The sequence below is a fragment of the Ranitomeya variabilis genome, chromosome 3 (assembly GCF_051348905.1).
Source record: "Ranitomeya variabilis isolate aRanVar5 chromosome 3, aRanVar5.hap1, whole genome shotgun sequence".
NCBI lineage: Eukaryota > Metazoa > Chordata > Amphibia > Anura > Dendrobatidae > Ranitomeya > Ranitomeya variabilis.
Window position 1 is genome coordinate 21,829,264 of NC_135234.1, and position 17,463 is coordinate 21,846,726.

The 17,463-nt window shown below is 46.8% G+C and overlaps 1 protein-coding gene across 2 annotated transcripts in view; it reads right to left on the reverse strand.

The window, feature by feature from the left end:
* Positions 1–5,278: 5,278 nt before the first annotated feature.
* Positions 5,279–17,463, reverse strand: part of MPZL1 (myelin protein zero like 1) — a 24,382-nt gene continuing 12,197 nt past the window's right edge. Inside the window, exons 2-6 of one of the 2 annotated variants that reach the window (XM_077293734.1) lie at positions 13,411–13,577; positions 12,832–13,045; positions 12,615–12,750; positions 7,226–7,340; positions 5,279–6,556 (exon numbers count right to left, since the gene is read on the reverse strand). In XM_077293734.1, the coding sequence (XP_077149849.1) occupies positions 6,455–6,556; positions 7,226–7,340; positions 12,615–12,750; positions 12,832–13,045; positions 13,411–13,577 (734 nt within the window). In that variant the 3' untranslated portion in view covers positions 5,279–6,454. Of the gene's footprint in view, positions 6,557–7,225; positions 7,344–12,614; positions 12,751–12,831; positions 13,046–13,410; positions 13,578–17,463 lie in introns of both variants that reach the window. The other variant, XM_077293733.1, reaches the window with a different exon arrangement.

The window sequence follows — 17,463 nt, forward strand, 5'->3', positions numbered from 1 at the left end:
GCAGAGATACATGATAAGATTCTGTCTGCAGCCACCACTAGGGGGAGCTCCCTGTATGCAGAGATACATGATAAGATCCTGTCTGCACCCACCACTAGGAGGAGCTCCCTGTATGCAGAGATACATGATAAGATCCTGTCTGCACCCACCACTAGGGGGAGCTCCCTGTATGCAGAGATACATGATAAGATCCTGTCTGCAGCCACCACTAGGGGGAGCTCCATGTATGCAGAGATACATGATAAGATCCTGTCTGCAGCCACCACTAGGGGGAGCTCCCTGTATGCAGAGATACATGATAAGATCCTGTCTGCAGCCACCACTAGGGGGAGCTCCCTGTATGCAGAGATACATGATAAGATCCTGTCTGCAGCCACCACTAGGGGGAGCTCCCTGTATGCAGAGATACATGATAAGATCCTGTCTGCAGCCACCACTAGGGGAAGCTCCCTGTCTGCAGAGATACATGATAAGATCCTGTCTGCAGCCACTACTAGGGGGAGCTCCCTGTATGCAGAGGTGCATGATGAGATCCTGTCTGCAGCCACCAGCAGGGGGAGCTCCCTGTATGCCGAGATACATGATAAGATCCTGTCTGCAGCCACCACTAGGGGGATCTCCCTGTATGCAGAGATACATGATAAGATTCTGTCTGCAGCCACCACTAGGGGGAGCTCCCTGTATGCAGAGATACATGATAAGATTCTGTCTGCAGCCACCAGCAGGGGGAGCTCCCTGTATGCAGAGGTACATGATGAGATCCTGTCTGCAGCCACCAGCAGGGGGAGCTCCCTGTATGCAGAGGTACATGATGAGATTCTGTCTGCAGCCACCAGCAGGGGGAGCTCCCTGTATGCAGAGGTACATGATGAGATTCTGTCTGCAGCCACCAGCAGGGGGAGCTCCCTGTATGCAGAGGTACATGATGAGATCCTGTCTGCAGCCACCAGCAGGGGGAGCTCCCTGTATGCAGAGATACATGATAAGACCCTGTCTGCAGTCACCACTAGGGGGAGCTCCCTGTATGCCGAGATACATGATAAGATCCTGTCTGCAGCCACCACTAGGGGGAGCGCACTGAATACTGGTAAAACGTTATGACCAAGTATCTAGCAGACACCGTTTTATCATCTCACTCCGCAGTATTCTCACTGGCAATAACGGACCTTGGGCTCTCGCTTCCAGCAGGTTCATGACTACTGGAGAATCAGGTATCATGTTATGAGGTTTATTAACATCCTAGAAGGATTACATGCAGACCATGAAGGGCTCATTCACACAGCCGTTTTACTTTTTTTTTTCTTTTTTTAAATGGATAGCATGTGGACACATTTTAGCCTTTTAGCCCCGCAATTAGACTCGACTCACAATGGAATTGATAGGTGATGTGCATGGAAACTGTGGCGATGCACTTTAAGGGTGGTTTCTTCTCATCTGGTAAAATGCAAGCAAATTCCTGAAAATTTTTAATTTGATAGTGAAATGCTTGTAGCTTACATTACTGACCACCGCTGCAGTCTATTGGGGGTCGCTCTCCTAAGCAAGGAGTGCAGTGTTTACAAATAGCAATGAGCTGACTTGTGGAAGTTCAGGAGCAGCTGAGCTTTAGACCAAAATGTACCCGAACCCCATAGAAATCAATGGGGACCCGAACTTTGGAGTTGGTAAATCTCTCTCCTCTCTCAACTCACAAACTGTAAAAACAGACTTCTGGGATAAGTCCGTGTTGAGAGTTCAGCATCGGACACTAGGTTCCAATCCCAAACTTTGGGTTCACTGATCACTACTTACAAGCTCTCTGCTGTAGAGCTTGTAAGTGCTGCTCTGAGGGTGACAAAAATGTGGCGCAGCACCCGTGCTGTACTGTCAATTAGGAGCGCATCGCAGCAGAGAAAGCATGAGGCCAGGAGGCAGGTGGACACTTAAAAATGGAAGGAGAACCCCCATCAAGGGTTAAGCTCTGGGACCCGCCAACATTCTCCTTTGCATCTGTTTCGGCCCATATAAATACAGATTTCCATCCCAGCGCGAAGACAAAGCCGGATCTGTCACTCGGGGGCTGGCGTCACTCGTATTTGGGCTGTTGCTTAGTGACAAGTCTGGAGGAGGCCATTGTAAGTGACTTGTTTTACCAACTTGTCCTCTAAGATCAGTGACCAAGCAAAGAAGAGCATCAAAAAGTTTGGAGGAACTTCTGACGACCCCTCGCATCGCCCCGCAGTTGTCTTTGTTGGAGCGTTCTCACCTTCTAAGTAAAGGAAGAGAAAGTGACAACTGCTGAGCACGTTTATGGTTCACAAGAGTTGTCAAACTTCAGCCATGAGCGAGCGAGAGCGCAGACATCCGGTGACCCCCAACTGATCGGCGGCAAATCGAGACGACAACAGTCGGGACGACGTCTCAGTTTTTCAAAATAACTTTATTCCAGTATAATTAACTGTAAAAAATACAGAAAATATAATTTTGACAATTGCACTGATATGAAATCCGCAGGATGTTCAGGAGCTGGTGGTGGTGGTAGTTGGGGGGACAGGGGACCCCACCTCCGGTCCTGGCACCTTACAGCAGACAACATCTGAATGCAATCCGAGGCATGAAAAATACAATTCCAGTTTACAAGTCAAAGAAACAAAAAAATGGAAACAAAAGTAACGCAGCGATTATGAAACAAGAGCAAATATTCACCAGGAATGTTATAAAGTATCGGCGGCCTCCTGCGATGGTGGTGCCAGGGGGAGAGTCTGCCCTGACATCTACCCCATGAGCGGACGCCCCTCTCATAATGACCCCCTACTAACAAGCGATGGGGAGGATCTGACGTCCATGTAGCGCAGACATTTTCAGGTAATTTTTTCTCTCTTTTTTTTTTTTTTTTTTTAAAGGTCAGAGGATGAACAGATGATACAAGGCCCTATGGCTGCCCTTACATCGGCCCGCCCGTGTACGTCCACCCTTACATCTGCCCGCCCGTGTATGCCCGTCCTTACATCGGCCCGCCCGTGTACAGCCGCCCTTACATCGGCCCGCCCGTGTACAGCCGTCCTTACATCGGCCCGCCCGTGTACAGCCGCCCTTACATCGGCCCGTGTATGTATGGCCGCCCTTAATCAGCTGGTTGGAGCACAGGTCTGTGTCAGGAGCTTCTACTGTACAGAACTTCAAATTAAAGGGATCATCTACAATATATTATTTTTAATAATTAATTCAAGAAATTGATTAATATTTTCTTTAATTTAATATTCTGTACATGACTATTGGGGGGGGGGTGGACATCTCACTGTATTTACAGAAACTGCACAACAGATACATAGACCTGTCTCATTTATTTGTGGGGAGCGTGTTGTAGACATGCTCTGTATCCTGTGCAGAGGTCACAGTGCGGGTAGGTGGAGAAGGTGAGCTGTGACATCCCCTATTGTGAATGTTGGATCCCTTGTTAGCTATATTGAGATGTCACCTCTAATTGTAATTCTGTCTGTGAGATGAGTGATCTCTTCAACACAGTAAGTGACATACTAAAACCTATAAAACAAAATAGAAGCGATACGGAGTGCACACATTACACCAGCAGAATAGTGAGTGCAGCTCTGGGGTATAATACAGGATGTAACTCAGGATCAGTAATGTATGTACACAGTGACTGCACCAGCAGAATAGTGAGTGCAGCTCTGGGGTATAATACAGGATGTAACTCAGGATCAATAATGTAATGTATGTACACAGTGACTGCACCAGCAGAATAGTGAGTGCAGCTCTGGGGTATAATACAGGATGTAACTCAGGATCAGTAATGTAATGTATGTACACAGTGAGTGCAGCTCTGGAGTAGAATATGATGCATGTAGTGTAAAAGGTGATTAAAAAGGAGACAAGTAGATTATAAAGTTTCACAACATGATTAGGCTCTTTAAGGGCAGCCATAGAGTGAATGATTCTTATTAATGAGTAATTAAACACTCCCAACTGATTTAGGGGTGTCCTTTAAATTCACGGCTAGCTTGAATTCTTAAATAGACCCCACATCCGCCACTTCAAGCAAAAGTAAAGCACCAGTTTTGCGCGGCTCTTGCATTCCCTTTGCGGGTACGGCTGTATAAAACATTCATTGGTGACCTATGGTTTTGCTTCAGCTGCCACTGATGATGCTGATGATAATAAAGAACCCCATTAAAGCATACCCAATCTCTCCTTAGGCCGCTGTATACGGGGGTAATGTGCAGACTGCGGCTTAGCTCCCACTGTATTGCATCCTGAGACAGGAAGAAAATGAATGAAAATCTGCAGCTGCATCTCCCTCCTCCCTCCTTTACAATTTACCATTTTTTACACTACATGAGATTTCTTTTTTTCTCCCAGGAGGTTCATGTGCACATATCGATACGCTTTAAGGTTGCCCAAATAACCATGAAACGCTGCTGTAAGCGTAGATTATGAACATACACAAGTTTCTTGGCAGGCGGAATTATTGGCAAGCAACGCGGAAACGGATGACGAACGATCACCGGCAAATAACTGCAAATACAACATCTAAAAACGGGCCGAGAGGAAGAAAGGCGGACATTTTTGTACACCCACCACACGTACGATTAGTTTCCCGTGACGCCAACTGACCTCGGGTCCCTTAGTGTTCAACTGCGACGCGCTCAGGCGTCCGTCTCACGTCTCTCCTACCTGGAGACGGAGATACGTCTCATGAAGTTTCTCCCTTACACATCCCCTTCACGTTCAGGGTGGTTTCTAAAAATTACTTTCAGAACAGTTTGACTTTTTCAATATATATTTTTTTTTTATTATTTTTTTCTATTAAATATAAAAAAAATATGGCCAAACCACGCTGAGGCATGCAGCTCCGGAGCTCAGAGTGACGTTAAATAAAGTATGTACAATATTCTAGTGCTGACAGATTAATGCAGACGGAGGATTAAAAGGACATTTCTAGTTAGGAGTAAATCGCTTTCTAGGATTAAACTGCTCGATAAGTTACTTTATTCTCCAGTTGCACCCAGAGCTGCATTTGCAATTCTGCAATCGTTCACCACGGCTTAAAAGAGAGTGCTGTAGTACCTCAAAAATTGCAGAATTGGATGCAATTCTAGCAAAAGACGCAAAATATACACTGGTAAAATAGTGTTTTTTTAATGTTAACAGGCCCAGCAGCTGCGACATCGCCGACATCCAAAGAGTAAGGCTCTGCAGGTGGAAGGTTATTGGTGCCGAGTTCTGCCTCGAAAAGGGACACCGTTATTTTTGGCAGTGCGTTGTGTTTTGTTTTTGTTAAAAATAAATTATAAAAGAAAAAAAAAAAAAAAAAAAGAAGAATCTGGCTTTACAGCCAAGATTAATGCGTGATGATTAGCGTACAGATGTAGTGTAAAGCAAGAAGGTGGGGTTGTGATGTCATAGAGTGAAGCAACTGAGTTTTCTATGGAGCATTAGTGATGTCACAGCCCATCCAGTTTTGTTTTAATGCTTTGCAGAGGGTTAAGGGGGCAGTTTTTTTTTTTTTTGTTTGTTTTTTATATTTTTCCCTCCAAAAAATAAAGTATAATACAAAATAAATATGAAATGAGGACGCAAAAAAAAAAAAAAAAAAAAAAAAGAAAAATCCCATGCACTAGTAACAGGCGGCAGACGTCAGAGACTAACTGCACATATCTGGGAGTGAACGTCCAGATGTAGCAGACCCGAGCGTGCGATTAATATACAAGATCTGCAACTTCAGGAAGTCCTTACTTTACCCAGTTTGTTCTTCTTTGTACTATCTAGTCCTTCTACTATTCCTCCTGGAAATAGAAAAAAAATAAAAACGCAACAAATGACTGACTATTAGCCTGTAAGGGATTAAGCAGTTAGCAATTAATTCCAGGAGGAAGAAGAGGAACGGCACCATGAGTGCCAAGGGAGGCGACACTTTTCAGAGTAGCACAGATGATACGGCAGAGCAAGACACACTCGGCTCTGCTACATCCGAAATATGTAGAAACCCACGGATGACCCTTTAGGGCAGCACCAATGAGGATAAAGCCCCCGGACTACAGACTACTGTCCGCAGATGAAGCAGACCCTCCGGCTCCGATACACATGTATGTTCATGTTGGATCTGCAGGATTAGGTGAAGGGGGAGAAGAAATAATCCTCAGAAATGTGAATAAACCCAACAAGACACCAGCGGACACAAATTACTCACGGCTGCAGGGTCCACGGGCGACGCTGGTGAAGGCACCTAGAACCATTGCTGTACATTCGAGGGTCCGGTGAACCTTTCTCCGCCGTAGACCCTGCTGTACGTTACATACACGATACACATCTCTATAGTCACATGCATTGGTCCCGAGCGGCGCACACCGAGTGTGAGCGACAATCATGGCGTGTCGCATAAAAGTCTTACGGGAAAAGGAAAAAAAAAAAAAAGTTGCTTATGGGAATATACATCTATATGTCCAAGGCGGGAAAGTCAGCAGTTTTTCCGGATGTCGGCGTAAACCACGGTTTCGGATTTGTTGATCTGGTTGCCGGCTTTTCCCGAGTGATCCAGCTGAGCGTATATTACTGGTCCCTGAGAAAACAGAAGAGAGCGAGGTTACTTCTGAGACATCGCTGCCCGGGGTATCGGGGGCGACTCTCGCCGATGTTCCCATTAAAGGTGAAACTCCTTAGTAATTCAAGGCAATTCATATGTCTGCAATGCTAAGGATCAGGGTGACAGCAGTTTGGGGAGTGGGCGTCTGACTAAGGCATGTGGACCCCTCCTGCACGAGCCTAATGACCCCTATAAAGGCTCCCTCGTGGTGGTCTTCCTACAGTGGGAGCAGATGATGGATTATTCCTCTCCTATCTTTGGATCGCACCAATGTCGCGTCCGCTTGGATGGGTAACTGGTAGTAATTTTCCCATTACCTGTAATTTTTCTTTTTTTTAAGCTCAACCCAACAATAAACCGCAGCTTTTGCAGCTCTGATGGCAGCGACATTTACACGTACGACCGGCTCGGAGGTCTCAGAGGTCGGACCCCCCACCTGTCTCCATAGTTAATGACTGTGACCCCCTTTAACTGATGCAGTAATGTCCGCCTCTCCTGCTGTACGGACAGGTCCATTGATTGAGAAAATCTATGTTGCACGGGGGTCCCAGGGTCCATTTCAGTCGGCAAACGTCACAGCAGGAAACCTCGCAAAGCTGAAGCAAATCAAAGCGGCAGATAAGACGTGCGACACTCAGCATTTACCTGCACGGTTCCAGAGGGGGCGCCGGTTACCAAAGCCTCAGTATCAGAGGGAGACCGGCGTGGCGGCTGCTTAACGGGGGACATCAAGCTTTCCGTCTGGCCGCCGTCACCGCCGCTGCTAGCAAGCGAAGGAATGGTGGACCGTACACAAATGAAGCCAGACAATATAAAAAAAAAAAAAAAAAAAAAAAAAAAAAAAGGCAGAATGGTAGAAATGATGGAGACAAAAAAAAAAAACACAGAAAGAAGGGAAGAAAAAAAAAACAAAACACAAAACAAATGATGAAATAATGAGGAATGTGTAACAAAAAACTAACACACAAGTTACAAAAAAAATGGCGTCTAACAGGACTTAGGGGGGTGTAAAACACAACACAGGGATGCACTTCAACACCGGATGTGGAGGACAATGTAAGCACTACACAGAGGCACAGTGGGGCCCCCAAACAGGGCCCCTGGTAACGTCTAGGAGGAAGCAGAACGACCAGTGACAGACTTATAGTGGTTGTCCAGGGTGAGGAAGCAATGCCTGTATAATCAGTGCCGCCCTTGACCACGGGAAGCATCTCCTACTGGAACTCGACTGAGAAAAAAGCAGCCATGTTTTTTATTATCCTGAGCCACCCCTTTAAAGGGAGATTTCCACTGCAACCACTAAATCGAAACTGAATATTATACGGTCCCATGTACTCTAGTCACTCCCAAAGCTGCATTCACAATTCTCCTGGTTGCAGATCACAGGAAGCAGGTGTCCGAAGTTCACGGCCCGAGTACGGAGCGGCCGCGTCTCTCCTGACCAAAGTCAACACGCCCTTGGGATACAGGAGGCTGTGCATTCGGGGCGAGATCTGCAGGCCCGTCCAGACAATGCGGTCCGTACTCAGACCGTGAAAACATCTGCAATGGAGAAACCGTATCTACCTTGTATGTATCATACTCCAGTCACATCAAGAGCTGTATTCAAAATTCTGCTGACAGGCAATTTTCCTGGCAGACAGTACATTACCCACAATGCAGCACCGCAGGAAATCACGTGTCCAGGAACAATATTGTCCCATCCTGCAACCGCAGGCCCTGTGTACATAGAATTTTTTTTGCAACTGATATGGTCAAATAACAAAATTCTCGGAATCCACATTTTTGGGGGGCAAAGTAAAGAAGAAACAAACAAAAACACCTGCTTCAAATATATAAAAACTTCAGGAAAAAAAATCTCTTGAGCATGTTAAAAAAAAACAAACAAAAAAAAAAAACAAAACACTTTCAAACTACTTCAATAATAAAAAAAAAAAAAAAAGTGGAAAGTTTGTCATTTTTGGGAAACCTAAAAACTATAATTTTAAAAAAATAAAATAAAAAAAAAACCTTACATGCACATAGCCTTAGGGCTTGTTAAACTACATTTTTTGGTGATTTTTTTCTACGAAGTTTTTTTTTTTTTTTTTACCATGGGGGAAAAAAAGTGTTTTACATTACCAGCAAAACTAATGCGTTCGCTGAAGTCTCAAGCTTTCAGCGCATTTTTCTTTCCTTGCAGGTTTGACCCAAAAAGTTGTTGTTTTTTTTTAAATCTGCAGAACGTTAAATCAGTGGGAAGAAAAGACATCAAAAACAAGTATTACGCACTATTTTTCCTGCAAAAAAAAAAAACAAACAATCCGCTGCAAAGTCTGTACACAAGCCTTAGGGTATGTGTCCACGTTCAGGATTGCATCAGGATTTGGTCAGGATTTTTCATCAGTATTTGTAAGCCAAAACCAGGAGTGGGTGATAAATGCAAAAGTGGTGCATATGTTTCTATTATACTTTTCCTCTAATTGTTCCACTCCTGGTTTTGGCTTACAAATACTGATGAAAAATCCTGACCAAATCCTGATGCAATCCTGAACGTGGACACATACCCTTAGATTCTAGCAAAACTACAAAGACAGCTCAGGATGTGAATGGAGCATAATTATCACAAATCAAGGTGAGCACACAATGTCTGCCAGGTGGGATTATTGCTTTATTGCACACTGCTTGCTGACGGGCTCCATTGCAGACTTTCTAGGATATTTAATTTCCGTTGCATTTCTGCAAATAACTATTTTAGAGGATGTCCTGTCACGTCTGAGTGTTCCCCTCTTCTCCGTGATCAATGTGAATTATGGTCAGGAGAGTCTACGCGTCGTCGGCAGCTTCTGAGCAAATTGCGTGATAAGTAAAGAGCTTCTCAGCAGCTGCCCTGAGCAGTAGATTGGGCTCCTCGCTGACTAAGCCTCCTGCGGCCGATGCTTATCACTACGATGTACTAGATGCACAGCAGGAAACAGGTGGAAAGAAGACACGCTGAGATAAGAGCAGCACACCGGGGACAGGAAGCGGTTAACGGTTAAGCAAAACACACAGAATATATAAGTACCAGCCTCGAGAGTGGAGGAGTCAAATACACCGGCTATAAGGCCTTAATCCACCGTCTACACCGTACTGGGGCTCTGTAAGGGAGAGCGAGAGACTGGCATTGTGTGGAGATGGAGGAGGAAGAAGGGGAGGAAGGGTCCGGACACCATGCGCCATCCAGCAGGACCGAGGTTCAGCCTTGTTTAGTGGTTTATTATGGAAGAAAGAAGTAAAAGACCCCCGAATCACCAAGCCATGCAAATCACCCCCCCCCCCAGATAAATGCGAGCATCTGTTCATGCAGGTACATGTCCGGGTCACTGCAGATCGCTATATAGGATGTCCGTGCCGCCTGCAGGAGTCCGGCCCAGCGCATCACATTGATCTTACCATGATGCTGATTAGCTAGGAGCTATGTGACTTGTACAACTGCAATAAGGGGTCTTATGGGATGGTCTCAACAAGAGAAAAAGAAAAAAAAATAAGTCCCATTTAAAAAACAGTTACTTTCTGCCATTTTTGGGAAGGAAAAAAAGCAGCCATGTTTTTGTAATTCTGAACAACCGCTTTAAGCTTGGCCAGAGATCAGTTGATCGGAGTAGGGCTTCTAAACCCTCCTAGCGATCGTCTGTGACACTTTGGCACATAAAAAAAGGTCCCTGATCGAGAACTATAAAAAGGTATGCCCAGAACAGACCATAGGAAGTAGATTACACTCTTGTTTTTGGGGTTGGACTTATAGGGTCACCCTGCATAGATCGAGGCAAACTACCAGAAGTGAGCGGCAGCCGATGACGTGGGGACCCGCACACCTGCCGAAAAAGTGTGCACGATCATCGGGTATCGTGCACGTGACCTGTTTCTTAGGGTAGGACCCATGTACAATACCTGCTGATCGTGCACGTGCGAGTTGCAACGTCATCGGTGCTGCTTCTGGATGTCACCAGATAATTCCTTTTAAAAAGTGATCATGCCATTAACAAGTTATTAAAAGGGTAAATGTATGGTGGCAGCAGGATCCCATCGCAACCAGAGACCCCCATTGATCCCGAGAATGGGTGAATGGGGCAGTAGTGAGCATGTGTGACCACCTCTACTATACACAGTGAATGGGGCGGTAGTGAGTGTGTGCGACCACCTCTACTATAGACAGTGAATGGGGCGGTAGTGAGTGTGTGCGACCACCTCTACTATAGACAGTGAATGGGGCCGTAGTGAGTGTGTGCGACCACCTCTACTATAGACAGTGAATGGGGCGGTAGTGAGTGTGTGCGACCACCTCTACTATAGACAGTGAATGGGGCGGTAGTGAGTGTGTGCGACCACCTCTACTATACACAGTGAATGGGGCGGTAGTGAGCGTGTGCGACCACCTCTACTATACACAGTGAATGGGGCGGTAGTGAGTGTGTGCGACCACCTCTACTATACACAGTGAATGGGGCGGTAGTGAGCGTGTGCGACCACCTCTACTATACACAGTGAATGGGGCGGTAGTGAGCGTGTGCGTCCACCTCTACTATAGACAGTGAATGGGGCCGTAGTGAGTGTGTGCGACCACCTCTACTATAGACAGTGAATGGGGCGGTAGTGAGTGTGTGCGACCACCTCTACTATAGACAGTGAATGGGGCGGTAGTGAGTGTGTGCGACCACCTCTACTATAGACAGTGAATGGGGCGGTAGTGAGCGTGTGCGTCCACCTCTACTATAGACAGTGAATGGGGCGGTAGTAGAGGTGGTCACACAAGCTCACTATAGACAGTGAATGGAGCAGTACTGAGCGTGTCCGTCCTGCGACCACTTCTACTATAGACAGTGATTAGGGCGGTAGTGAGTGTGCGACCACCTCTACTATAGATGGTGAATGGGGCGGTAGTGAGCGTGTGCGACCATCTCTACTATACACAGTGAATGGGGCGGTAGTGAGCGTGTGCGTCCACCTCTACTATAGACAGTGAATGGGGCGGTAGTGAGCGTGTGCGACCACCTCTACTATAGACAGTGAATGGGGCGGTAGTGAGTGTGTGCGACCACCTCTACTATACACAGTGAATGGGGCGGTAGTAGAGGTGGTCACACAAGCTCACTATAGACAGTGAATGGAGCAGTACTGAGCGTGTCCATCCTGCGACCACTTCTACTATAGACAGTGATTAGGGCGGTAGTGAGTGTGCGACCACCTCTACTATAGACAGTGAATAGGGCAGTACTGAGCATGTGCGACCACCTCTACTATAGACGGTGAATGAGGCGGTAGTGAGCGTGTGTGACCACCTCTACTATAGACGGTGAATGGGGCGGTAGTGAGCGTGTGCGACCAACTCTACTATAGATGGTGAATGTAGCAGCGGTTGCACTTGCTCACTACTGCTCTAGAGAATTAGGGACCACCTCTCTCGGGATCAGCGAGGTTCCAGTGGTCATACAACGCCCTATTAAACATCCTGTGCACATACCTTAATGGGACAAGCCCTTTAAAATAGTTCATATAAGTGATCTCCAGGATGTGCCATCTTGCCAGATGAACGTGGGCACAGTGCCACACTAAATACCAAGGTTCATTCTGTACCTTTTCCCAGAATGGTGCCACTCCCGACCAGATGCCTGGCAGTTATTACAACTCCTTCCATAGCACCTGGATAGGAGTGTCTCTTCAGGAAACATGCCTCCAAGATGGGCAAGTGATGGCACATCCTAGCGATGTTTTTCTTACCACTGCCCTTTGCCAGTTTCCTGTAACTGACACTAAACAATACAAAAGGTCAAAATGACACTACAAGATTAACATGCAAAACACTTCTACAAAAAAAAACCACAAAGCACTGCCAAGCGATAGGCTTATCTTTACCCCTAATGAAGCGCGTATAGAACGTGTTCACACCCCGGGCACATCGCAGTGTCGTTATAGGGAGACAAAACCTTGTGTACTGTAGAAACAGCCCAATAGTAAACATCTTAATAAAAGTGCATCATATACATCATACACACAGGAATAGACAGGAACTCACCCAGTGTAATTCTGTTTAGACCTTTTCTTTTTGGTTATAACCACTGCAAACACAATGATGGCGATGACGAGTAAGCCGCCAATAGCAGCGCAGATCATGCCGACCAAGAAGGGAACATTGGACGCAGGGAGATTATCTGGAAGACAAGAGACACATCCTTAAAGAGATGAGCAAATCTATCATATGCTAGGAAGTCTGCCAGGAGAAACCCGCTCACCCTTCTCCACGACCCGCAGCTTTATCTGCTTGGGGGTATTGAGAATATCTGGGGGATTCATGACGGCGCAACTGTAAGTGCCGTTGTCCTTGAAGGTAATCTTATCGATCTTGATAGACACGTCCTTATTATTGATGTCTCCGGCCCAGGTCACTCGATCTTTAAAACGTTGCGGAACACCGGGGAACTCCTTCCCGCCGATGAAGTAGAAAATCTAAAAAAGGAGAGGTGATCAAAAGAGAAATATTAAGGCAGAAACCAACAACTTTTTCATTTTTAATGCACTTGAACGCAAATGTGCAGAAGACGAAATCTGGATAAAAATAAGTCAGACGGGTTTGTCCTGAAGAAAAATAAGCCACATAAGATCCAGCCTGAATTCTCCAGTCACTACTAGAGCTGCATAAGACCTGTCCTGCTTTCCCGTTAGCTTTCAGGCAGCACCAATTGCTCTGCTGTAGATTCTAACTTCTGCCACAAAAAGGGTCGTCCGTAGCCGCTCTCTTCCGCACAAGTAGGTGAGCGGCACCAATGATGTCCCGACGTCCGCTAGGAAAGTCAGGTGTCGTCACAACTTACCACGACGCCCCCAGAAGTGGAGCCTTCTTCTGCGTATGTCCACGTGATGGAGGTCGTGACGCTCGTTACCTCTGTAGACTTGAAAGTGCAGGGTAGTTTTGCGTACGTGCCATTCTCGACGAATAATTCGCTCGGTACATAGACTTCCAAAGCCCCCGCATAATGCACTGAAGGAAGAGAAAAATACAATTAAATATCCACAAAATGTAGAACGTTCTCACTAAACACAAGTCATAAAAATGACCAGCGAAATTCTGGCAATCCAGTGTCTTGTTCCAAAATAATTGTAGTTTTCAGTCCACGAGAGGTATAGGTATAGGACATTGCTGGAAAGAAGATTCACAACACACACACACACACACTTGGGGTAAGTTCACACTGGGCGTTTTTGCTGCGTTTTTTACGCTGATTTTCAGCTGCTTTTTACAGTACCAGCAAAGCCTATGAGATTTCAGAAATCTCATGCACACACATTGTTTTTGTTTGTTATCAGGATTTTGTGCTTTGCTGCATTTTTGACAGAGCATGTCACTTCTTTCAGCGTTTTTCACCTATTGACTTGAATGGATGGTGATAAAACGCTGCAAATACGCAGGTTGACTTTTTTGCAGCGTATTTGCTACAGAAAAGTCATCACAGCCGGATGTGGCCTCACACTCGGCTCTGCTACCTCCAGATAGCAGGCTGCATGATGCGTCCATACAGCCTGTCATCCAGCAGAGTGGACCCGAACCCCGTTCACTAGAATGTGGGGCCCGACAATACAGTGCTTGACACGCTGTCATATGCATGGCAGCACGGCAAACACGGCTTCTGAACCAGCCTTTCTAAAGCAGACAGCTGGAGGCTGGTATTTTCAGGCTGGTAATGGGCCATGGATATTGCCCCCCCAGCCTAAAAATAGACCCAGAAAAGGCACATTAAATGCACCAATTCTGGCGCTTTGCCAGCTCTTCCCACTTGTAGCGGTGGCAAGTGGGGTTGATGTCACCTTTGCATTTTTGTATTGTCCGGTGATATCAAGCCCTGAAGTTAGTAATGAAGAGGCGTCAAAAAGACCATACTTACAACCTCGCCTGATTATTAAAAAAGTCTGTCATTTTTTCAATTAAAAGGACTTTATTCTTGGTGTGTTTTCTTACAATGTGACTATAGGGTTAGTAATGGGGGCGTCTTATCAACGCCTCTCCATTACCATCCTCGGGGTTTGATGTCACCGGACAATACAACGGTGACATCAACCCCACAACTATCACCCCATTTGCCACAGCTACAGGGCAAGTGGGAAGAGCGAGGCTAAGTGCAAGAATTGGTGCATCTTAGAGATGCGCCTTTTCTGGGGCGGCTGATGCTTTTAGCCTGGGGGGGGGGGGGGGCAGTATCCACGGTCCCTTCCTAGGCTATTAATATCAGCTCACAGCTGTCTGCATAGCCTTTGCTGATTAATTATAGGAGGACCCCACATTTTTTGGCAGGTCCCCCATTTTAATAGCCAGTAAAGGCTAATTACACGTGTGTGTGTGTGTGTGTGTGTGTGTGTGTGTGTGTGTGTGTGTGTGTGTGTGTGTGTGTGTTAGAGATATACACACACACACACATATATAGGGTTTACTTGTAGTCTGTCGCCATGGAGACACATAGATCAGGCATGTGAGCTGTAGAAAGAAAACAGTAAGAAATTTGACCAAGACTTATTGAAACGTCGCATTGTTTTATTATTTTAAAACATTGCCTTTAAGTATTTCTTTAAAGTCACTCTCAAGCCAAATAGTAAGTTTGTGATGTAATAGTTTATTTCTAAATGGAGGTTTTCCTTCTGGTTGCCATGGCTACACCCAGGACCATTATATTTATATTTATATATATATATATATATATATATATATATATATATATATATATATATATATATATATATATATATATATATATATATATATATATATATATATATATATATATATATATATATATATATATACACACACACACACACACACACACACGGTTCCTCGTCTGTGCTTCTATACGGATATAATACTGTAACGGGTGATACTTTGAAAGCAAATTTATGCAAGCTTTTTAAAAGCCATTTATGTAACAAATACACATAAAAGAAACAACTGCAATGGAGATAAACTCAAGTCTTGAAAAGTAGCCATGGCAACCAAAAGGGAAACCACCATTGTTTACACTGCGGGCTGCATCCACAATCTATAGAATTGAAATTTCCACAAATCACCATAAATTTTTTTTTTTTTGCTTTTTTTTTTTTTATCATCAATTTATCATGTGGTGATTTTATCCACACAGGATCTTCCAAGGTAAACTGTAAAATGCTCCGTCAGGTTTAATTACAGGAACTGATGCCCTGTAAGAAATGCTTTATTTTCGGATGGAGCGACGCTGGCGCCTCACTGCTGTAACTCGTTACTGACTTATCCAGCGACATGTAACGAGCATTCACCAAATTATTACAAGAAATATACAAACATTAAGAGGAAAAAAAAAAAAAAAAAAGTTTCTGATCGAGTCGCCTGCAGATTAGTCACCGCTGCCAGGAAAGAGCGGCCCCACAACAGTGCATGAATCAGAGCATATATGACGGCCCCTGGGGGCTCATCTGTAGCCTTCTGCAGGCATTTGTCCTTAATACCTTCAGTGGATAGAAGCCCCTTAGATGGACCCTACTCTGCAGATGGAAGGGCACCTCCACACGGCGGTAGGGCGCCTACGTACGTCACATCCTGCATTAGTATTAGGCTGCAGTAACTTCCTGACAACAGGTGAAGCCAGTGATGTTCTGCCTACAGAGAGGTGTCAGTCCTGAAGCAATGACTGAGGCAATGCACCGATGTGACCAACAAGAGTGGAGAGGGCATGACGGGGGAGAACTCTGCTGTGGCTACCCGGTGGGGGGAGACGGCGTGGCCCCGCTGTGGTTACCCGGCGGTGGGAGAAGGTGTGGCCCCGCTGTGGCTACCTGGCAGGGGGAGAAGGTGTGGCCCCGCTGTGGCTACCCGGCAGGGGGAGAAGGCGTGGCACCGCTGAGGCTACCCGGCAGGGGGAGAAGGCGTGGCCCCGCTGTGGCTACCTGGCAGGGGGAGAAGGTGTGGCCCCACTGTAGCTACCCGGCAGGGGGAGAAGGCGTGGCACCGCTGAGGCTACCCGGCAGGGGGAGAAGGCGTGGCACCGCTGAGGCTACCCGGCAGGGGGGGGGGAGGAGGTGTGGCCCCGCTGTAGCTACCCGGCAGGGGGAGAAGGCGTGGCCCCCGCTGTGTCTACCCGGCAGGGGGAGGAGGTGTGGCCCCGCTGTGGCTACCCGGCAGGGGGGGAGGAGGTGTGGCCCCGCTGTGGCTACCCGGCAGGGGGGGAGGAGGTGTGGCCCCGCTGTGGCTACCCGGCAGGGGGAGAAGGCGTGGCACCGCTGAGGCTACCCGGCAGGGGGGGGGGGGAGGAGGTGTGGCCCCGCTGTAGCTACCCGGCAGGGGGAGAAGGCGTGGCCCCCGCTGTGTCTACCCGGCAGGGGGAGGAGGTGTGGCCCCACTGTGGCTACCCGGCAGGGGGGGAGGAGGTGTGGCCCCGCTGTGGCTACCCGGCAGGGGGGGGAGGAGGTGTGGCCCCGCTGTGGCTACCCGGCAGGGGGGGAAGAAGGTGTGGCCCCGCTGTGGCTACCCGGCGGGGGGAAGAAGGTGTGGCCCCGCTGTGGCTACCCGGCAGGGGGAGAAGGTGTGGATTACCAAGGTGGTGCATGGTGTTGTACCTATTGATAACTTGGGGAGCTGACGACTAGGCAAGTGAAGGGGAGAGGGTAAGGCACTTTGAGGCTACGTGCACACGTTGCGGAAAGTCCTGCGGATTTTTCTGGACTGATTTTGGTAAATCCGCAGGTAAACCACACTGCGGATTACCTGCGGAATTACCACGGATTTACCGCGTTTTTGTTTGTGTTTTTTGTGCGGATTCCACCTGCAGATTCCTATAATGGAGCAGGTGTAAACATGAACATGCTGCAGAATAAACAAAGTGGGGTTTCCACCTGTTTTTTTCTGC